The 24,103-nt window shown below is 39.5% G+C and overlaps 1 protein-coding gene across 1 annotated transcript in view; it reads left to right on the top strand.

Moving 5' to 3' along the window:
• Positions 1-19,022, top strand: part of LOC133575815 (protein GOLM2-like) — a 34,368-nt gene extending 15,346 nt beyond the window's left edge. Inside the window, exons 6-11 of the mRNA XM_061928670.2 lie at positions 2,938-3,058; positions 3,134-3,278; positions 11,281-11,460; positions 11,524-11,682; positions 15,124-15,222; positions 17,629-19,022. Coding sequence (XP_061784654.1) covers positions 2,938-3,058; positions 3,134-3,278; positions 11,281-11,460; positions 11,524-11,682; positions 15,124-15,221 — 703 coding nt within the window. The 3' untranslated portion in view covers position 15,222; positions 17,629-19,022. The remainder of the gene's footprint in view (positions 1-2,937; positions 3,059-3,133; positions 3,279-11,280; positions 11,461-11,523; positions 11,683-15,123; positions 15,223-17,628) is intronic.
• The last annotated feature ends 5,081 nt before the right edge of the window (positions 19,023-24,103 follow it).

Below are 24,103 nucleotides of genomic sequence, written 5' to 3'. Positions count from 1 at the left end.
ACTGTGAAAAGTAACTATTTAGTTACTTATATATATATGTATATATTTTTTAAGGCCCTCTTTAATGCCCTCTTAGCCTTCATTTCAGTACTGTTATTGCACTGGAGAATAATACAATCTGTTGATCAACTTACCATACCATACCATACCAACTTTATTTATAAAGCCCTTTAAAAACAAGCACAGTTGAAAAACAAAGGGCTGTACACCACAAAGAAATAGAGGCAAAGGACAGACTAAAAAATAACATTTAAAACAGAAATAAAAATACACAATTAAAAAGCAAATATAAATTACCCTAAGAACAGTTTGTTAGATAAAAACAGTTTAAAAGTTAAAAACAGTTCAAAAAGTTAAAAGCTAAAAACAGTTCAAAGTCTCATGCTGGGTTAAAAGCCAGTGAATAAAAATGGGTTTTAAGAAGGGTCTTGAAAATAGCCAAAGAAGGGGCCTGTCTCACATGGAGAGGGAGATCGTTCCAGAGTTTGGGACCCGCAACAGAGAAAGCTCTGTCCCCTCTGAGCTTGCGCTTTGTTTTGGGTACCTCCAGGATCAGCTGATCAGCTGACCTGAGGGACCGGGTGGGGGCATACAGATGGAGCAGCTCAGAGAGGTAAGGTGGGGCAAGACCACGTAAGGATTTAAAAACGAGTAAGATAATCTTAAAATGGACTCTAAAAGACACAGGCAGCCAGTGGAGGGAGGCTAAAACAGGAGTAATGTGCTCTCTTTTTCTTGTGTTAGTTAAAAGTCGGGCAGCTGCATTTTGGACCAGCTGCAGACGTGAGAGGGAGGACTGACTAATTCCAAAATATAAAGAGTTACAGTAATCCAGCCGAGATGTAGTAAAGGCATGGATTACTGTCTCTAACTGTTGCCTAGAAAGAAGGTTTTTAACCTTGGCCAGCTGACGTAAATAAAAAAAGCTGGCTTTCACCACTGTGCCAATCTGACGGTCCAATTTAAAATCACAGTCAATACGAAAGCCCAGGTTGGTGACCATGGGCTTAACGTGCAAAGCCAAAGGGCCAAAGTCAACAGGGGGGAGCTCACAGGTACCACTAGGTCCAAACACTATTACTTCTGTCTTCTTTTCATTAAAATTTAAGAAGTTTAGGGCCATCCAGGCCTTGATATCCTCAAGACAGGCAAGTAATGGCTGTATTGAAGAGGCATGATTTCTCTTTAATGGAAAATACATTTGTGTGTCATCGGCATAACAATGAAAAGAAATATCATGCTTTCTTAGGATTGAGCCCAGGGGAAGTAAATAAATAGAAAAGAGAAGTGGTCCCAAAACTGAGCCTTGTGGGACCCCACATGTCAAGGGAGCAACGGAGGATTCAGATCCAGCAACATTCACAGAGAAGGTCCTGTTAGTCAAATAGGACTTCAGCCAACTCAAAGCAGTACCACAGATGCCCACTTGATGCTGCAGGCGTCTAATTAAAATATTATGGTCCACCGTATCAAATGCTGCTGTTAGATCCAGTAAAACTAAAATTACATGATCACCTAAATCTGTTGCTCGAAGGATGTCATTAAAAACCCTTAATAAAGCTGACTCGGTACTATGGAGGGGTTTAAACCCAGACTGAAAGACTTCTAAAATATCACAGTCCTCTAAAAAAGTGTTTAACTGGGTAAAAACAATCTTCTCCAAAATCTTTGAGAGGAAAGGCAGCTTAGAAATAGGTCTAAAATGGGCTAAAACTGAACTGTCCAGACCAGGTTTCTTTAAAAGCGGTTGAACCACGGCGTGTTTAAAACTGGTAGGAACTACTCCAGAAAACAGACTGCTATTTAAAATATTAAGAACAGGCTGCCCTATGCAAGAAAACACTTCATTAAAAAAGGTAGGAGGGACAGCATCATGGGGGGAACCTGAGGGCTTCATATGATGAGTTAACTCTTGTAACTTGACATGCATTTGTATCACTGAACTCTGCTAAGCAACAGCCATACAGGTCACACTGAGGGTGGCCGTATAAACAACTTTAACACTGTTACAAATATGCGCCACACTGTGAACCCACACCAAACAAGAATGACAAACACATTTCGGGAGAACATCCGCACCGTATCACAACAGAACAAATACCCAGAATCCCATGCAGCACTAACTCTTCCGGGACGCTACAATATACACCCCCGCTATCCCCTAACCCCTCCCCCACCTCAACCCCAGGCCCCTTAACCCCGCCCACCTCAACCTCCTAATGCTCTCTCAGGGAGAGCATGTCCCAAATTCCAAGCTGCGGTTTTGAGGCATGTTAAAAAAAAAAAATGCACTTTGTGACTTAAATAATAAATATGGCAGTGCCATGTTTGCATTTTTTTCCATAACTTGAGTTGAAGTTGTTCTCTTATTTTGGAAAACCTTGTTACATTGTTTAATGCATCCAGCGGGGCATCACAACAAAATTAGGCATTATAATGTGTTAATTCCACGACTGTATATATCGGTATCGGTTGATATCGGAATCGGTAATTAAGAGTTGGACAATATCGGAATATAGGATATCGGCAAAAAAGTCATTATCGGACATCTCTAATTTTAAACTATGATATTGTTCAATTAAGGACACTTAAGTTTAGCTTGTGGGCTATTGCGTGCTTGGCTGTTGTGTTGCTGCATGCATTGAATGCATGCACCTAGTAGCCTAGAATGTTTACCTTTTCTAAATGACTTAACTAAAATAGAAGAAAAGACCAAACCGTGTGTGCTTAATTGAGGACATTTAGATGTTAACGGTCGGTCCTGCTTTGCACAATAAACACACTGCAGGACTGCTCGTATCAGAGCGTTTATATTGGAGATTTTTGATGCAATCCGATTTAATCTATTTTTTTGTTGATGCGGACCACGAAATCCCTAATACATCCATGTAGAAATGGCATGCTGGGTAACATGTCCTTACTTGTGTGTCTGTGTAGGACACATTGTAACTCGCAGGTCCTCTCTCAGAGGGAGCTATGTGACGAGAGAGTGGAGGCTGCCAAAATGGAATTTCAGAAGAAGATGGAGAAGCTGCTCCTCCTCCCTGCTGTCCCACAGGTAACAACGATCAAATCCAAAACCTGTCGTTATAGAAGACGCCGAACGGCGGTTTAAGACTGTTAACGTCGACAGGGGAAGGCAGAACATGGCGGCGTAAAAGAGGAGGCAGCGGCGGTGACGATGAAGACAGCGACCAATGCGAGCGACATACTCAGTCCCTCTGTGACTAAAGGAAATGAACTTCCTTCACTACAGACCAATGAGATCTTCAAGGAAGGTAAAGTACATGGTGTAGAACAGGTGTCAGGTTCAAACACTGATGACATCCATTAATCAGACAAGAAGCAAGGAATCATGCAGAGACAGAGTTCAATTTAGCTCATGAGGAGAACGCATGGAGCTACACACTTAGTCACTGTCTCGCCCTACGCTCTAAGGTTCAGCTCCTGCGTCCCTCTATTTATTCAGGAGTTCCACAGTCAACAACACTAAGGCCGCCTCTAAAAGGGGTGGTCACATATATTATGCAACGCAGGTCCAGGAATGTGCTGGGGGGCCTTGTGATTTCGCCTTGTCCCCGCTTCGTCTGCGTGTTGTCATCTTATCTTCGTTGAGGTCCTTGAAGTCTCTGCTTCGTCTGTGTGCTGTCATCTTATCTTCGTTGAGGTCGTTGAAGTCCTTGGCTGTTAGCGGGCTAAAACAAATATAACATCTGTGGCTGAGGCCACCCCTCAGACAAGAAGGTTTGTTCTTGCATAGATTAGAAAAGTCTAACTTGAGCACAATAGCTAATAACTAAAGCAATGGACTTTAAGTATACTAAAGTTAGTGTGATAATATATACATAGTTATTCTAACAACAGGGGTCTTCAAACTTTTTGACTCGGGGGGGACCGCAACCGGTTAAAATTTTTTGCATATATATATATATATATATATATATATATATATATATATATATATATATATATATATATATATATATATATATATATATATATATATATATATATATATATATATTCCGAGCGCGATGATGTCACTTTATCAATGGGAAAAAGCATTTTTAGTCAATTTGATTTGCCTGAGCGGTTAGGAGACATAGACCGGTAAGGTCTATTCAGGTGTACTGGAGAGGAGGCTACGCCGGCTAGTCGAACCTCGGATTCAGAAGGAACGGTGTGGTTTTCGTCCTGGTCGTGGAACTGTGGACCAGCTCTATACTCTCAGTAGGGTCTTTGAGGGTGCATGGGAGTTTGCCCAACCAGTCTACATGTGCTTTGTGGACTTGGAAAAGGCATTTGAGTGCTCAGAGAGTATGGGGTATCGGACTGTCTGATTGTGGCAGTCCGCTCCCTGTATGATCAGTGTCAGAGCTTGGTCCGTATTGCCGACAGTAAGTCGGACACGTTTCCAGTGAGGGTTGGACTCCGCCAAGGCTGCCCTTTGTCACCGATTCTGTTCATAACTTTTATGGACAGAATTTCTAGGCGCAGTCAAGGCGTTGAGGGGATCTGGTTTGGTGGCTGCAGGATTAGGTCTCTGCTTTTGGCAGATGATGTGGTCCTAATGGCTTCATCTGGCCAGGATCTTCAGCTCTCACTGGATCGGTTCGCAGCAGAGTGTGAAGCGACTGGGATGAGAATCAGCACCTCCAAGTCCGAGTCCATGGTTCTCGCCCGGAAAAGGGTGGAGTGCCATCTCCGGGTTGGGGAGGAGATCTTGCTCCAAGTGGAGGAGTTCAAGTACCTTGTTCACGAGTCAGGGAAGAGTGGATTGTGAGATCGACAGGCGGATCGGTGCGGCGTCTTCAGTAATGCGGACTCTGTATCGATCCGTTGTGGTGAAGAAGGAGCTGAGCCGGAAGGCAAAGCTCTCAATTTACCGGTCGATCTACGTTCCCATCCTCACCTATGGTCATGAGCTTTGGATTATGACTGAAAGGACAAGATCACGGGTAGAAGCGGCCGAAATGGGTTTCCTCCGCCGGGTGGCGGGGCTCTCCCTTAGAGATAAGGTGAGAAGCTCTGTCATCCGGGAGGAGCTCAAAGTAAAGCCGCTGCTCCTCCACATCGAGAGGAGCCAGATGAGGTGGTTCGGGCATCTGGTCAGGATGCCACCCGAACGCCTCCAGAGGGAGGTGTTTCGGGCACGTCCGACTGGTAGTAGGCCACGGGGAAGACCCAGGACACGTTGGGAAGACTATGTCTCCCGGCTGGCCTGGGAACGCTTCGGGAGCTGGTAGGAGCTGGACGAAGTGGCTGGGGAGAGGGAAGTCTGGGCTTCCCTGCTTAGGCTGCTGCCCCCGCGACCCGGCCTCGGATAAGCGGAAGAAGATGGATGGATGGTTAGGAGACACAGAGAGTAACAAGCGGTACACTGCAAAAACTGAAATCTAAGTAAGATTAAATATCTCAAATAAGGGTGATATTTGCTTATTTTCTGTCTGATAAGATAATTCTTCTCACTAAGCAGATTGTATGTTAGAGTGTTTTACTTGTTTTAAGGGTTTTGGTCCTAAAATATCTCAGTAAGATATTATAGCTTGTTGCTGAGATTTTATTGAAACTAGAATATGAACTGATGCAAAGCTGTGTCAAGTATAAAACTACTTTTTAAAAGTAATAATTTCTTCAAGCATGAAAAAAAAGATCATGATGCCGAGCGCATATCTTTATGTCAAAATAATGGCACTAGCATTTACGTAATTTAAGAATATTTTTCAACATATTGAGCAAAAAGGTCTCTTTTTTTTCTACCAAGAAAAGTGCACTTGTTATTCGTGAGAATATACTTATTTTAAGGTATTTTGGGGTTCATTGAGGTTAGCTAATTTTACTTGTTTTGGAAAGTCTTGACAAGCCAAATTTTCTTGTTCTATTGGCAGATAATTTTGCTTAGTTCAAATAAAATACCCCTAATTTTTATATATTTTGTTCTTGTTTTTGAACACTGACTTTTTGCAATGTAGAAAAATGATTAGAAAGGACAGATAAAAAAAATAATAATAAAACAATTAAACAATATATATTCATTTATTTTTTAATTTGGGACTTCCCGCTGGCCTGATTTTGGACGCTGGCGGGCCGGATCAGGTTTGGTGTGTTTTGGGTACCCTTGGGGTCGAACATTATAAATACTCACAAATGATGGTTCTCTGCCGACCAATCAACTGACAGCAAAGTGTCTACCTCCATGAAATAGGCTGATTGGCGCACCCTTCAAAAGCCAGAAAAATGCTGATTGAGCGCTTCTCGCAGGCATTACACACATTTTAAATTCAGTTTTAAACATTAAGAGATAATTTGAGCATACATTTTACAGTAACGTCTGTCAACACATCTTCCTGTTGAGAATGTAGACTTGGGAGACAGCGCCCTCTGCTGCATTCATAGCAGCAGCACTTTTTTTTTTTTACCCTGCTGCAGATAGCGCCATCAAACCACTTTTTATTTTAAAGTTACCATAAACAAATTAAAGTTATTTAGTCCAATAATGCTCTTATGGAGTAATTTGGAACTCGACTTTGTGTTAATTGTCATCAAAATTGACGTAGAGTTGTGTTTATTTTTATATCGTACGGCGGTTACTTTCTTTTTACACTTTTGTAAGAATGTTACCAAGTCAAATGCTGTGCCGCAAATCACCAGTGTGTACAAAATACATGACATAATATGGATTATTCTGTTTTCATGGATGGACAAGTAACTCAAGTCAAACACAACTGAGGTCACATAGTTTGGATTTGGACCACATTTTCATGCAAAAACATGCCTCTAAAGTCAGAGAGACTTCAGTTAGGTGAGCATAGAATATTTCATTTCTACCACCGTTAACTTCTTTTTACACTTGTGACGACTAAGAATGCCAGGAAATGTGACGCAACATATTTATTTTTACATTACTCTTGTGATATGTTAGTGTTTTTGTTATTAACAAAGGCTAACTTCTTTTTACACTTGTATGACACATTTCCTATACAGGTAACACCGGTTTTATGATGGTCACAGCTTGACCTGAGAACAAATTATTTCTTATGGTACAATATCATAGGTGTATTTGAGTACATTCACAAGTACTACTGTAATGTTTGGTGTGGAGAAAATAACCTAACGTTGCGTTCCATTTACCTCAGAAGTTGGAAGTTGAAGCTGCACTGCAAAAAGTCAGTGTTCAAAAACAAGAAAAAAAAATTCAAAAATGAGGGGTGTTTTATTTGAACTAAGCAAAATTATCTGCCAGTAGAACAAGAAAATTGACTTTCCAAAACAAGTAAAATTAGCTAACTTCAATGAACCCAAAAATACCTTAAAATAAAAATATTCTCACTAATAACAAGTGCACTTTTCTTGGTAGAAAAAAAAACGAGACCCTTTTGCTCAATATGTTGAAAAATATTATTAAAATTAAGTAAATGCTAGTGCCATTATCTTGACATAATGATATGCACTCTGCATTATTTTTCTTGAAACCACCAAACTTATACTAAAAACTAATTTATTGTTCTTAATGGAAAGGCAACAAGGCAACCGCTTGTTACTCTCGGGGTTTCCTTGCCGCTCAGGCAAATCATATGGTCCAAAAATGCATTTTTCCATCGATAACATGACATCATCGCGCCAAGTGTGTGCTCTTTCAGTCAATTAGTACGCATATATACAGCCTGGCCCCCAGTCAAAACATTTTTAATTGTAATTTTGAAGAATTTATCTGAACGTGCATGAACTATTTCTGTTCAAAATTGTTAGAAATGTTAAATGTTTAAATATTAACTGTCAGTTTACTGTACTGTGCCAACTGTACTACTATATGAGTACGTATTTTCTATTGTTTCATTGAAAATAAAACAGCAAAGTCCTTTTGGCCGTCATCCGTTTTAATTATGAGACACAATTGTGTCAAAGTCATGATTTTTTTTTTTTCATGCTTGAAGTAAGAAATGATTACTTTAAAGGCCTACTGAAATGACATTTTTTTATTTAAACGGGGATAGCAGATCCATTCTATGTGTCATACTTGATCATTTCACGATATTGCCATATTTTTGCTGAAAGGATTTAGTATAGAACAACGACGATAAAGTTCGCAACTTTTGGTCGCTGATTAAAAAAAAAGCCTTGCCTGTACCGGAAGTAGCGTGACGTCACAAGTTGAAAGTCTCCTCACATTTCCCCATTGTTTACACCAGCAGCGAGAGCGATTAGGACCGAGAAAGCGACGATTACCCCATTAATTTGAGCCAGGATGAAAGATTCGTGGATGAGGAACGTGAGAGTGAAGTATTAGAGTGCAGTGCAGGACGCATCTTTTTTCGCTCTGACCGTAACTTAGGTACAAGGGCTCATTGGATTCCACAATCTCTCCTTTTTCTATTGTGGATCACGGATTTGTATTTTAAACCACCTCCGATACTATATCCTCTTGAAAATGAGAGTCGAGAACGCGAAATGGACATTCAAAGTGACTTTTATCTCCACGACAATACATCGGCGAAGCACTTTAGCTACGGAGCTAACGTGATAGCATCGGGCTTAACTGCAGATAGAAACAAAAGAAATAAACCCCTGACTGGAAGGATAGACAGAAAATCAACAATACTATTAAACCATGGACCTGTAACTACACGGTTAATGCTTTCCAGCCTGGCGAAGCTTAACAATGCTGTTGCTAACGACGCCATTGAATCTAACTTAGCTACGGACCTCGACAGAGCTATGATAAAAACATTGGCTCTCCACCTACGCCAACCCTCATCTGCTCATCAACACCGAAGCTCACCTGCGTTCCAGCGATCGACGGAGCGACGAAGGACTTCACCCGATCATCGATGCGGTCGGCGGCTATCCAAGTCAAAGTCCTCCTGGTTGTGTTGCTGTAGCCAGACGCTAATACACCGATCGCATCTACAGCTTTCTTCTTTGCAGTCTCCATTGTTCATTGAACAAATTGCAAAAGATTCACCAACACAGATGTCCAGAATACTGTGGAATTTTGCGATGAAAACTGAGCTTTTTGTATTGGATACAATGGCGTCCCAATGCTTCCGTTTCACGCGCATACGTCATCATACCTAGACGTTTTCAACCGGAAGTTTCGCAGGAAATTTAAAATTGCACTTTATAAGTTAACCCGGCCGTATTGGCATGTGTTGCAATGTTAAGATTTCGTCATTGATATATAAACTATCAGACTGCGTGGTCGGTAGTAGTGGGTTTCAGTAGGCCTTCAAAAAAGTAGTTTTATACTTGTGTTAATGACACAGCTTTGCAACAGTTGATATTCTCGTTTCAAGCATGTTTTACTCAATATAGGTCATCAAATCTCAGCAACAAGCTGTAATATCTTACTGAGATAATTTAGGACCAAAACTCTTAAAACAAGTAAAACACTCTAACATAAAATCTGCTTAGTGAGAAGAATGATCTTATCAGACAGAAAATAAGCAAATATCACCCTTATTTGAGATATTTCATCTGACTTGGATTTCAGTTTTTGCAGTGTGGGAATGACGTCACAGCCCAGGTACGAGGTCGGACATCAAGATTAGGGATGTCCCGATCCGATATTTGGATCGGATCGGCCGCCGATATTTGCAAAAAAATATGTATCGGCAAGGCATGGGAAAATGCCGATCCAGATCCAGTTTTAAAAAAAACTCCGGTCCGTGTTTTCCAACGCACCGATTTAAATAATACATTCCACTTTTCTGCTGCTCCCTAATTTCCGTTCCGCATTTTCCAGCACACCTTCAACACATCCACACGTCTGTGGATTCTCACGCAGTTGCTTTTCGCTGCTGGCATTACACGACAGGCTCTTCTCACTCTTTCCTGTATCTCCCTCTCACAGACAGCAAGCGCACCTTCTTACACACGTCACATACTGTCACGTCATACGTCACATACGTATACGCCCTCTCCCAGCAGAGACGTAGCAGTATGGCTAACGTTAGCTGTGATGCTAGCGCAGCCGTGCGAGCAACCTTCCCTCTAAGGTGCGCGCCTGTGCAATTGCGCACTGCGCAAGCGTCTTCTGCGCACGGCAAATCTATGCCACGCACAAAATCAAATAAAAAAATAAGCGCATAACAATTTTCGACACACGGACACGACAGAGAAAACAGTTTTCGTCATCATTGTTCAAATATTGTAACGTCTGTCGAGACCCTTATCTCCATTCGGCGCCACACGCCCACACCATCAAAATGCAGAGGCAAACATTTCCAGATCAACACCGTATGAAAAAAATAGTGATTTTTTTAGTTGTGATTTCCTTCTCTGCATGAAAGTTTAAAAGTAGCATATATTAATGCAGTATGAAGAAGAATGTTTTAAAGTAGACACATAGAATCATCATACTGCTGTGATTATATGCATCAAGTGTTCATACAAGGCTAAGGCAAAATATCGAGATATATATTGTGTATCGCAATATGGTCTTAAAATATCGCAATATTAAAAAAACGCCATATCGCCCAGCCTTCTAGTTCAATGATGCCATTTCTGTTTGTCATGTATAATTTTGTCTATTTTGTGTTTATCCTTGAATAAACAGGTCAGTTTCTTGTTACCAACCATTGTGTATTATTCAAACTCCCCTAATTCAGCTGGCTAGTTGTTATCAAGAGTACTAAACCCCTTTTCAACATGATTCTGACAACTAAGTAGGCTAAATAACTTTAAACTTTAATACATGCTCGGATAGGCCAGTATCGGTCAGTATCGGTATCGGATCGGAAGTGCAAAAACAATATCGGTATCAGATCGGAAGTGCAAAAACCTGGATCGGGACATCCCTAATCAGGATGGCCACATCCACGAAAGCTATTTTTGCGCTTGCCTTGTCGGAATGTAAACAAATATGCACTTTTTCTAAAACCTTCAAACATGGTGGATTAAGAGGAAACCAAGACGCTATTGCCAGTGATGTACTGTAGAACCTCTAAAACACATGAAATAAATGTAGTTCACACTACAGTAACATTACCATATATAAACGTCCAACAATACATCATAAATGGCTAATTTAGTCCGACAAAAACTAATCAGATGTGCTAATAACGGATTTCACCAGAGCTTATGTTATTGTTTACATTTAGAGCAGCTATCTTTGAAGCCAACTCAGGGTTGGTGAGAATGCTCCCGACTTTTCGGGTCGGAAATTCCACCTCGAGGTGCGTTCAAATTGAAGCTTCCGACAATGAACTCAGAATTTCTGACTTCCCAGTACAGATGGAACATGCAGTAATAGTTTTACTTGGCTCATTTGTTTCCTCTCAGACAATGTATTGGACACGCCCCCTGCTAAGGACACCCCCCTGTCGGACACCACAAAAGACGCCACGGCCATCAAGCAGCACCCGCCAACAGAGGGAGCCCTGGTGACGGAGAAGGGTCAGACAAGTAAAGCGCTGACCAAGAATCAGACCGAGGTGGAGGTGATCGACGCCCACACAGAAGGTAGACATTAGCAAACATCTTCGCTGGAACATTCCTGGTGACGAGCCCAGTGCTGTCTTCTAGAAGCAGACCCGGGAATGGAAGGCATGCTGATCGGCCCGAGGAAAGACGACGCCATTCGTCATAGAGGAGACGAGACAGAGGATTACGACCAGGAGGAGCAGGTGGCTGGCGGCGTGGATTTGGAGAAACGAGAGCAGCCCATACGGGATAAAGCTATAGGTGGAGTATGACGCAATAGTGCTGAAACGATATGGTATCAGAGGGTTAGTCTTAAACTGGATAAGAAGTTATCTAATGAACAGGAAACAATACGTGAAGCTAGGCGAACACACGTCTACAACGCTAAATATATCCTGTGGTGTACCTCAGGGATCAATACTAGGACCTAAATTGTTCAATCTATATATAAATGACATTTGTAAAGTTACAAAAGATTTAATGTTAGTATTATTTGCGGATGATACAACAGCGTTTTGTTCAGGAGAGAACACACAGAAGATACTACAAATAATAACAGAAGAAATTAACAAATTAAAAAGATGGTTTGACAAAAACAGACTATCGTTGAATCTCAGTAAAACTAAAATAATGCTATTTGGTAACAGTAGAAGAGAAAGTCAAACACAAATACAAATAGACGGAATAGAAATTGAAAGAATAAATGAAACCAAATTTCTAGGTATAATGATTGATGATAAATTGAACTGGGAATCTCACGTAAAAAATATACAACATAAAGTAGCAAGAAACACGTCAATAATGAATAAAGCAAAACATGTTCTAGACAAAAAATCACTTCATATTCTCTACTGCTCACTAGTGTTACCATATCTGAGTTACTGTGTAGAAATATGGGGAAATAATTACAAAAGTACACTTCATTCATTAACGGTGTTACAAAAAAGATCAGTTAGAATAATACATCATGTTGGATATAGAGAACACACAAATCCTTTATTTATTGAATCAAAGATTCTGAAATTCTACGACATAGTGAATTTGCAAACAGCTAAAATTATACACAAAGCAAACTATAACCTGCTACCCAAGAATATACAACAATTCTTCTCAAAAAAAAGAGGAGAAATATAATCTTAGAGAGAAATGTAATTTAAAACATTTGTATGCACGTACAACACTTAAGACCTTCAGTATATCAGTATGTGGAATTAAATTATGGAATGGATTAAGCAAAGCAATCAAACAATGTACTAATATGATCCACTTCAAGAAACTCTTCAAACTTAAAGTGTTTACAAAGTATAAAGAAGAAGAACCATGATAAACATTCTGAATTTATTTAACTCATCCATTCTTTCATTCTTTCACTCACAAAATAATCTTACTTATCTCAACATATGAAATGTAACTTACTTCACCAATTATTATTTATTTACTTATTTTTATTGTGATTACTTATGGAGTATATTGTGAATAAATTGAGAACAGGAAGTGAACACTTTAGAGTTTTAGCAACTGTTATGTAAAAGAAAAGGGGTAGGATTAAATAAGCTCTGCTTCTTCCTACTCCTTTTCCAACATGTTGGAAAGAGAAACTGGAGATTGTGATGTATCATGTTGTATGATTGCATGTTCGAAATAAACTCAAACTCAAACTCAAACCCTAACTCTCTGAAACGGACAAAGTTTTGATGTTGAATTTTGAAAAATGCAAATTCAAATTAAAAATACGTGTAATTTTTTCAGGTTGAATATAATTATAACTCACTTTGGCAACTATTTTGATTAAGTTGTTAATTTCATTACATAATAATATTTGAGTTTTTTTGTCATGTACAAATCCTATTTTTTTTTACAATTTAAATTAGGGATGTCCGATAATATCGGACCGCCGATACTATCGGCCGATACATACTGATAATTTCCGATATTACTTTTTAAAGTATCGGTTTCAAGATTATCGGTATCGGTTTCCAAAAGTAAAATTTGTGACTTTCTAAAACGCCGCTGTGTACACGGACGCAGGAAGATGTACAGAGCGCCAATTAATCCTTGAAGGCGCTGCCTTTGGGTACAGTCACATAATATCTACGACTTGACACACGCACACGCGAATGCAAGGCATACTTGATCAACAGCCATACAGGTCACACTGAGGGTGGCCGTATAAACAACTTTAACACTGTTACAAATATGCGCCACACTGTGAACCCGCACCAAACAAGAACGACAAACACATTTCGGGAGAACATCCGCACCGTAGGGCAGCACGGTGGAAGAGGGGTTAGTGCATCTGCCTCACAATACGAAGGTCCTGAGTAGTCTTGGGTTCAATCCCGGGCTCGGGATCTTTCTGTGTGGAGTTTGCATGTTCTCCCTGTGACTGCGTGGGTTCCCTCCGGGTACTACGGCTTCCTCCCACCTCCAAAGACATGCACCTGGGGATAGGTTGATTGGCAACACTAAATTGGCCCTAGTGTGTGGATGTGAGTGTAAATGTTGTCTGTCTATCTGTGTTGGCCCTGCGATGAGGTGGCGACTTGTCCAGGGTGTACCCCGCCTTCCGCCCGATTGTAGCTGAGATAGGCTCCAGCACCCCCCGCGACCCCAAAGGGAATAAGCGGTAGAAAATGGATGGATGGATGGATCCGCACCGTAACACAACATAAACACAACAGAACAAATACCCAGAATCCCTTGCAGCACTAACTCTTCCGGGACGCTACAATATACACCCCCCGCTACACCCTACCCCCTCCCACCTCAACCTCGACCCCCCAACCCCGCCCACCTCAACCTCCTCATGCTCTCTCAGGGAGAGCATGTCCCAAATTCCAAGCTGCTGTTTTGAGGCATGTTAAAAAAAATAATGCACTTTGTGACTTCAATAATAAATATGGCAGTGCCATGTTGGCATTTTCTTCCATAACTTGAGTTGATTTATTTTGGAAAACCTTGTTACATTGTTTAATGCATCCAAACGGGGCATCACAACAAAATTAGGCACAATAATGTGTTAATTCCACGACTGTATATATCGACATCGGCTGACATCGGAATCGGTAATTAAGAGTTGGACAATATCGGATATCGGCAAAAAAGCCATTATCGGACATCTCTACTATTAACTAATTGCATGTAAAGTGTTATATGTCAATCCTTTTATTTCTTAGAATTTTAAAGACACCGGATTTTCAATTTGAGGTTTTCATAAGCTGTAAGCCATATTGATATCTAAATAAGTCTTGAAATATCTTAAGTTGCATGTTATGAGCCTATGTCATGTATTAGTTTCACTATGTAGATCTAATTGCAGGAATAAAAGAACCTTTGCACGATATTCTAATGTTCTGCGTTTCACCTGTAGATGTGATGTGTATTAATGAGTATATGCATCAAACTAACAATCTTGTCAAACTAATTATCTAGCTAACGCCATACTTGTTTTTCTTTTGTTATAAATTCTTTGTGTCAAACTCTAGAAGACAAATACTGAGAATCTGAATATTTACAATTTAAATGAAAACACAAAAGGTCTTTTCACCTCACAGTTCAGCTGTCTTAATCTAGAGAACACTATGTAGGTGAGCTCTGGTCCCAGTTCCATATTTTTGTACCACAATTTGAGAGACAGCGTCCTCTGGTGGTGAGACATAAGTAGTGTGACAACTAACCTGTGTCTCTCCTCCTGTCTTCCAGACAAGGTGATGGAGGAGGAGCTGGCTGATTATAACGGCGATGACGACAACGAGGGCGAGTTTGAGGCAGACAAAGAAGCTGAACTTGCTCAAGTCTAAGGTCAACATTTGGATATTTTTATTGTAGTTCTCTTTATTTGTGAGGCTACTCCGACTGAGCGGCCATAAAACACTACAGTGGAAACTCTACGGTGCAAAACATACCATTTTCACCATTGCAAATAATAAGAGAAATAATCCGTACCAGGGTCAAACTGTGGCCATCCTAAAAAAATTTATTAACTGTACATGCAATCGTCTAACACAGGGGTGTCCAAACTGGCCCGTGAGACGTGATGAGGGGTAATAAGGAATCTGGCCCGTGGGGTATATTCAAATTTATGCTTAAATATCTTGCAATCTGGTAATCCAGTTCAATCACCGTGAATTGTGGTTTAATGTGAACACAGCACAGCATTCACTTTTGTGACCCAATCCAGACAACCTTCCCTAATCACGGTGCAACAAAAATGCAACCGGCACAAAAAGTCAAGACACGTGGTCACACAACACAACCTGCTCTCTGAACTTTGTAAATATTATTTTTTTTTAAATGTCCACGCACCATTAAAAATGTGATATTATACCCATTTAAAATAATTATAAAGCATGACGGGAAAAATGCAAAACACTCATGTTTGGAGCATATTATCTGCTTTATATGTCTGATTTATTACAAAACTTTAAGGCGGTCGTCACAGAAGTAAACAAGGTTGAACGCAAACTTTCACATACTTTTAATATCCTCTTATAGTAATCATATACCCATTCTATTAATATATTATGTACACATATATATGTATAGGCTACACACATATATATATATCTATATAGATATATATACAAACCCCGTTTCCATATGAGTTGGGAAATTGTGTTAGATATAAATATAAACGGAATACAATGATTTGCAGATCCTTTTCAACCCATATTCAATTGAATGCACTACAAAGACAACATATTTGATGTTCAAACTCATAAACCTTTTTTTTTTTTTTGCAAATAATAATTAACTTAGAATTTCATGGCTGCAACACGTGCCAAAGTAGTTGGGAAAGGGCATGTTCACCACTGTGTTACATGGCCTTTTCTTTTAACAACACTCAGTAAACGTTTGGGAACTGAGGAGACACATTTTTTAAGCTTCTCAGGTGGAATTCTTTCCCATTCTTGCTTGATGTACAGCTTAAGTTGTTCAACAGTCCGGGGGTCTCCGTTGTGGTATTTTAGGCTTCATAATGCGCCACACATTTTCAATGGGAGACAGGTCTGGACTACAGGCAGGCCAGTCTAGTACCCGCACTCTTTTAATATGAAGCCACGTTGATGTAACACGTGGCTTGGCATTGTCTTGCTGAAATAAGCAGGGGCGTCCATGGTAACGTTGCTTGGATGGCAACATATGTTGCTCCAAAACCTGTATGTACCTTTCAGCATTAACGGCGCCTTCACATATGTGTAAGTTACCCATGTCTTGGGCACTAATACACCCCCATACCATCACACATGCTGGCTTTTCAACTTTGCGCCTATAACAATCCGAATGGTTCTTTTCCTCTTTGGTCCGGAGGACACGACGTCCACAGTTTACAAAAACAATTTGAAATGTGGACTCGTCAGACCACAGAACACTTTTCCACTTTGCATCAGTCCATCTTAGATGAGCTCAGGCCCAGCGAAGCCGACGGCGTTTCTGGGTGTTGTTGATAAACGGTTTTCGCATTGCATAGGAGAGTTTTAACTTGCACTTACAGATGTAGCGACCAACTGTCGTTACTGACAGTGGGTTTCTGAAGTGTTCCTGAGCCCATGTGGTGATATCCTTTACACACTGATGTCGCTTGTTGATGCAGTACAGCCTGAGGGATCGAAGGTCACGGGCTTAGTTGCTTACGTGCAGTGATTTCTCCAGATTCTCTGAACCCTTTGATGATATTACGGACCGTAGATGGTGAAATCCCTAAATTCCTTGCAATAGCTGGTTGAGAAAGGTTTTTCTTAAACTGTTCAACACATTTGTTGACAAAGTGGTGACCCTCGCCCCATCCTTGTTTGTGAATGACTGAGCATTTCATGGAATCTACTTTTATACCCAATCATGGCACCCACCTGTTCCCAATTTTGCCTGCTCACCTGTGGGATGTTCCAAATAAGTGTTTGATGAGCATTCTTCAACTTTATCAGTATTTATTGCCACCTTTCCCAACTTCTTTGTCACGTGTTGCTGGCATCAAATTCTAAAGTTAATGATTATTTGCAAATAATCGGTTTGAACATCAAATATGTTGTCTTTGTAGCATATTCAACTGAATATGGGTGGAAAATGATTGGCAAATCATTGTATTCCGTTTATATTTACATCTAACACAATTTCCCAACTCATATGGAAACGGGGTTTGTAAATTAGTGGGGGGTTTTTTTACCGTTCTTTATCTGTCCTATAAAGATTTTTTTTGTATCCCTGCAGAGCTTCTTGTGAAGGAACACATTTAAGGAAGTGCCGCCTGTTTTGACTCTCCAATGAAGAATCACAGGGAAATGACACATTTTCTTCTTCTTTTTTTAAAGTCCTGTCACATGATTACGCTGCTGGAACTGAGAGATGGATATGCACTCCTTTTTCTTTTTTTTTTTTTTAACATGTGATTCATTTCATGCTGGGAACATTGGAGCTTTCCAATTATGGCGATACAGGCAAGTGCTGTGTAGTATCATTTACTGTAGTGCTGTACATACCTGAGGCTGCCTGCATGAAGGTGGGAACACATTACACCACATGTCTGCTGGTGGTCTTGATTGTCCACACCACTCATTTGTGGTTTTAGAATGTTTCTCTCAAATGTGCACTCACTAGGTAGGCATTATTGCAACCGTGTTACTGTCGCTCCATCTTTACTTTGGTAACAGAAGATCGTAGACAACGCATTTTTAAAGACAATGTGTGCCAGGAGCCAATCAGATGAACTGGAACTAAAAGAATGCCTTGTTTTGTCCTCTTTTGCACCAGGTTCTTCTTATAAGCTCCACCTCCTTGTGAATCTTAGAACAGATATTGACCTGCTGAACAAAAAAAAAAAAAAGGCTTTATTGAAATCAACAAATAAAAAATGGTGTCGGAAAAATAGTATGTAAATTATCCAAAAACTTTCCGTTCTGAGTTCCCAGTGAACAGACGAAAGCTGTCTTTGTTGCACCAAGCCAAAGGCTTGTAAAATTCCGCTCTGTACGATGCCCAAGCTCGATCCAAGACCAGTCCTAGCCCGAGGCATCTTTTTCTTTTGCGGTAACGTGACCGAAAACAATGGCTGTTTACATACCCCCCCCATTCCTTTAGAAACAGCTGTTGTTATGTAAACAGGGGAAGTCCAAATAAAAAGAGGTGGCATACAATCTTCCGCCAGAGCGTGCTGGAGACTGTACAAGAGTACAGCCCAGACGTTTCTCCTCAAGTTGAGCCAAATTTAAATCTGTCTCTGTTTAATTCCTTGCTTCTTGTCTCGTTTAATAGATGTCATCAGTGTTTGAACCTGACAAGTGGTGTTGATAAACCTGCTGAAATAGGTTTGCCACATGTTTTGAGTGGATATAAAGACAAAATATTTTGTATTGTTCCACATTTAGCTGTGTTATTACAATTTCCTTGACTTTGTGGATTTTTTCCCTGTCTTATTTTCCATCCATCCATTTCCTACCGCTTGTCCCTTTCAGGGTCGCGGGGACGGGGGATGCTGCAGCCTATCTCAGCTGCATTCGGGCGGTAGGGACAAGTCAAAGTTTTTAATCGTTACGTTGTGCAAGGTGGCTGCTGTCATTAAGTACTTGCAAAAAGATGTATACAATTAAAGGGGAACATTATCACCAGACCTATGTAAGCGTCAATATATACCTTGATGTTGCAGAAAAAAGACCATATATTTTTTTAACCGATTTCCGAACTCTAAAAGGGTGAATTTTGGCGAATTAAACGCCTTTCTATTATTCGCTCTCGAAGCAATCCGCCATTTTCTCAAACACCGAGTCAAATCAGCTCTGTTATTTTCCGTTTTTTTCGACTGTTTTCCGTACCTTGGAGACATCATGCCTCGTCGGTGTGTTGTCGGAGGGTGTAACAACACGAACAGGGACGGATTGAAGTTGCACCAGTGGCCCAAAGATGCGAAAGTGGCAAGAAACTGGACGTTTGTTCCGCACACTTTACCGACGAAAGCTATGCTACGACAGAGATGGCAAGAATGTGTGGATATCCTGCGACACTCAAAGCAGATGCATTTCCAACGATAAAGTCAAAGAAATCTTGTGTGAGCAATTCAGGGACAAAGGACCTCGGTAGCACGGCAAGCAATGGCGGCAGTTTGTTCCCGCAGACGAGCGAGCTAAACCCCCTGGATGTCTTGGCTCACACCGTCCCTTATGCCACCGAAGATGATCAAGAGAAGAATATCGACCCTAGCTTCCCTGGCCTGCTGACATCAACTCCAAAACTGGACAGATCAGCTTTCAGGAAAAGAGCGCGGATGAGGGTATGTCTACAGAATATATTAATTGATGAAAATTGGGCTGCACTCTCAAAGTGCATGTTGTTGCCAAATGTATTTCATATGCTGTAAACCTAGTTCATAGTTGTTAGTTTCCTTTAATGCCAAACAAACACATACCAATCGTTGGTTAGAAGGCGATCGCCGAATTCGTCCTCGCTTTCTCCCGTGTCGCCGGCTGTCGTGTCGTTTTCGTCGGTTTCGCTTGCATACGGTTCAAACCGATATGGCTCAATAGCTTCAGTTTCTTCTTCAATTTCGTTTTCGCTACCTGCCTCCACACTACAACCATCCGTTTCAATACATGCGTAATCTATTGACTCGCTTAAGCCGCTGAAATCCAAAACAAGTTAACATACATACTACGATTATGTAGAAAAGAATATTACAGTGAATTATTGGACAAGAACAAAACTAATATGAGAGCAACATGGGGCATCCTCAATAGCATTATTAAAAATGGCACTAAGAGGGACTACCCTCAATACTTCTTAGACGGAAGTAAAAAAAAATGACAACATAAAGGAAGTAGTTGAAAGTTTCAATAATTACTTTGTAAATATTGGACCAAAATTGGAAGAAAGGATTCCAGACCCAGTTTCAATTGAGGACTATAATGATACCATAGAGCGAAATCCCAACTCCATGTTCCTCAGTAATGTGACACAGGAGGAAATAGTTATAATCGTGTAATCTACGACTTCAACTGATTGTAATGAAATTGATATGGAAACGATAAAAAAGGTTATTGAAGAGATCTCAGGACCATTAATGTATATTAGTAACATATCATTTCAAACAGGTATATTTCCAAACAAAATGAAAATAGCTAAAGTTGCACCAATTTACAAGACTGGCGACAAACATCAATTTACAAACTATAGACCTGTTTCCTTACTTCCACAATTTTCTAAAATCATTGAAAAACTGTTCAATAACAGATTAGAGAGTTTCATAAATAAAAATAGAATACTCGAAGAAAATCAATATGGATACAGAGCTAATGTTTCAACTTCGATGGCTTTAATTGAAATTACAGAAGAAATTACCAATGCTATAGATAATAAAAAATGTGCGGCAGCAGTTTTTATGGATCTAACTAAAGCATTTGACACAATTAATCACAATATTTTAATCAAAAAACTAGAACGGTATGGCATCAGAGGGTTGGTCTTAAACTGGATAAGAAGTTATCTAATGAACAGGAAACAATACGTGAAGCTAGGCGAACACACGTCTACAACGCTAAATATATCCTGTGGTGTACCTCAGGGATCAATACTAGGACCTAAATTATTCAATCTATATATAAATGACATTTGTAAAGTTACAAAAGATTTAAAGTTAGTATTATTTGCGGATGATACAACAGCGTTTTGTTCAGGAGAGAACACACAGAAGATACTACAAATAATAACAGAAGAAATTAACAAATTAAAAAGATGGTTTGACAAAAACAGACTATCGTTGAATCTCAGTAAAACTAAAATAATGCTATTTGGTAACAGTAGAAGAGAAAGTCAAACACAAATACAAATAGACGGAATAGAAATTGAAAGAGTAAATGAAACCAAATTTCTAGGTATAATGATTGATGATAAATTGAACTGGGAATCTCACGTAAAAAATATACAACATAAAGTAGCAAGAAACACGTCAATAATGAATAAAGCAAAACATGTTCTAGACAAAAAATCACTTCATATTCTCTACTGCTCACTAGTGTTACCATATCTGAGTTACTGTGTAGAAATATGGGGAAATAATTACAAAAGTACACTTCATTCATTAACGGTGTTACAAAAAAGATCAGTCAGAATAATACATCATGTTGGATATAGAGAACACACAAATCCTTTATTTATTGAATCAAAGATACTGAAATTCTACGACATAGGGAATTTGCAAACAGCTAAAATTATACACAAAGCAAACTATAACCTGCTACCCAAGAATATACAACAATTCTTCTCAAAAAAAGAGGAGAAATATAATCTTAGAGAGAAATGTAATTTAAAACATTTGTATGCACGTACAACACTTAAGACCTTCAGTATATCAGTATGTGGAATTAAATTATGGAATGGATTAAGCAAAGCAATCAAACAATGTACTAATATGATCCACTTCAAGAAACTCTTCAAACTTAAAGTGTTTACAAAGTACAAAGAAGAAGAACCATGATAAACATTCTGAATTTATTTAACTCATCCATTCTTTCATTCTTTCACTCACAAAATAATCTTACTTATCTCACCATATGAAATGTAACTTACTTCACCAATTATTATTTATTTACTTATTTTATTGTGATTACTTATGGAGTATATTGTGAATAAATTGAGAACAGGAAGTGAACAAAAGTTTTAGCAACTGTTATGTAAAAGAAAAGGGGTAGGATTAAATAAGCTCTGCTTCTTCCTACTCCTTTTCGAACATGTTGGAAAGAGAAACTGGAGATTGTGATGTATCATGTTGTATACTTGCATGTTCGAAATAAACTCAAACTCAAACTCAAACTCAATCCGAGTCTGAATCCGAGCTAATGTCGCTATAGCTTGCTGTTCTATGCGCCATGTTTGTTTGTGTTGGCTTCACTATGTGACGTCACAGGAAAATGGACGGGTGTTTATAACGATGGTTAAAAATTGCGTAATGGGTAAAATTTTGAAAAAAACTTTGAAAAATAAAATAAGCCACTGGGAACTGATTTTTAATGGTTTTAACCATTCTGAAATTGTGATAATGTTCCCCTTTAAAGCTGTTAGCACTGTTAAAAAAAAAAGTTAAAAGTACCACTGATTGTCACACACACACTAGGTGTGGTAAAATTACCCTCTGCATTTGACCCATTTGTTACATCCCACAGGAGGTGAGGGGAGCAGTGAGCAGCAGCGGAGGCCGCGCTCGGGAATCATTTTTGGTGATTTAACCCCCAATTCCAACCCTTGATGCTGAGTGCCAAGCAGGGAGGTAATACGTCCCATTTTTATAGTCTTTGGTATGACTCGGCCGGGGTTTGAACTCACGACCTACCGATCTCAGGGCAGGACACTCTACCCAACGCTCCGACCCGCTACCAAAAATTTCAGGAAGATAGCAGCATGTGAAAGAAAGGAAGTTATGACCGGTATATTTTTCCACCACAAGGGAGCGATATTGGGTGTCGATATCAATGTCTAGTCATGATCAGACTCCAACCTTATAGTGTAATATTAGTTTGTAATATTATTAATATTATATTATTAGTATTATAATATTATAATATTAGTTTCATCTAAACCAGTAGTCCCCAACCACCTGAAGAATTAAAAAAAATATTGTTTTTAATTAAATCAACATAAAAAACACAAGATACACTTACAATTAGTGCACCAACCCCAAAAAAAAACCTCCCCCATTTACACTCATTCACACAAAAGGGTTGTTTCTTTCTGTTATTAATATTTCTGGTTCCTACATTATATATCAATATATATCAATACAGTCTGCAAGGGATACAGTCCGTAAGCACACATGATTTTATTTTTTTATGACAAAAAAAACAAACCCCTCCCCGGTCCGTGGGACTAGTTTTCAAGCGTTGACCGGTCCGCAGTTACAAAAAAGTTGGGGACCACTGATCTAAACCACAGGTGTCAAACTCAGATCTGGCCCGTGACATCATTTTATCTGGCCCGCAAACGCCTGGAAATGATGCGTGTCATTAAAGTACCGTATTTTCCGCACTATTAAGGCACACCTAAAAACCTCCGATTTTCTCAAAAGCTGACAGTGCGCCTTATAATCCGGTGCGCCTTATATATGGACCAATATTGAGCCACAGCAGGTCTCGCAACTGCTGGGATGCATAACGTAACCCCAGCCTCTACTGTAGTGTCTATTCTATGCGCCTTATAATGCGGTGCGCCTTATATATGAACAAAGTTTTAAAATAGGCCATTCATTGAAGGCGCGCTTTATAGTGCGGAAAATACGGTACTTCATATTTTCTCACTAAATGTAATGGATTTGTTTCATGTTGACAGAAAAAAATATATGTACTGCTTGAAATTGCATGCCTTTTAAACTGTAATAGTACCCCAATATTGCAACAAATATTACAGTATATTATCATACTTTCCAAAAAAATGTTGTCTAAATATCTGCTTGACTTATGATTTTACATCAAACTACCAATCAAATTAATAAAAATGACAATACACTGCAAAAAGTCAATGTTCAAAAACAAGAAAAAAAAAATACAAAAATGAGGGGTATTTTATTTGAACTAAGCAAAATTATCTGCCAATAGAACAAGAACATTTGGCTTGTCAAGACTTTCCAAAACAAGTAAAATTAGCTAACCTCAATGAACCCAAAAATACCTTAAAATAAGTATATTCTCACTAATAAGTGCACTTTTCT

The sequence above is a fragment of the Nerophis lumbriciformis genome, linkage group LG33, assembly GCF_033978685.3.
Source record: "Nerophis lumbriciformis linkage group LG33, RoL_Nlum_v2.1, whole genome shotgun sequence".
NCBI classification, from domain to species: Eukaryota; Metazoa; Chordata; class Actinopteri; order Syngnathiformes; family Syngnathidae; genus Nerophis; species Nerophis lumbriciformis.
The sequence above is the reverse complement of the archived record's forward strand: the minus strand, read 5'-3'. Positions and strand labels throughout refer to the sequence as shown.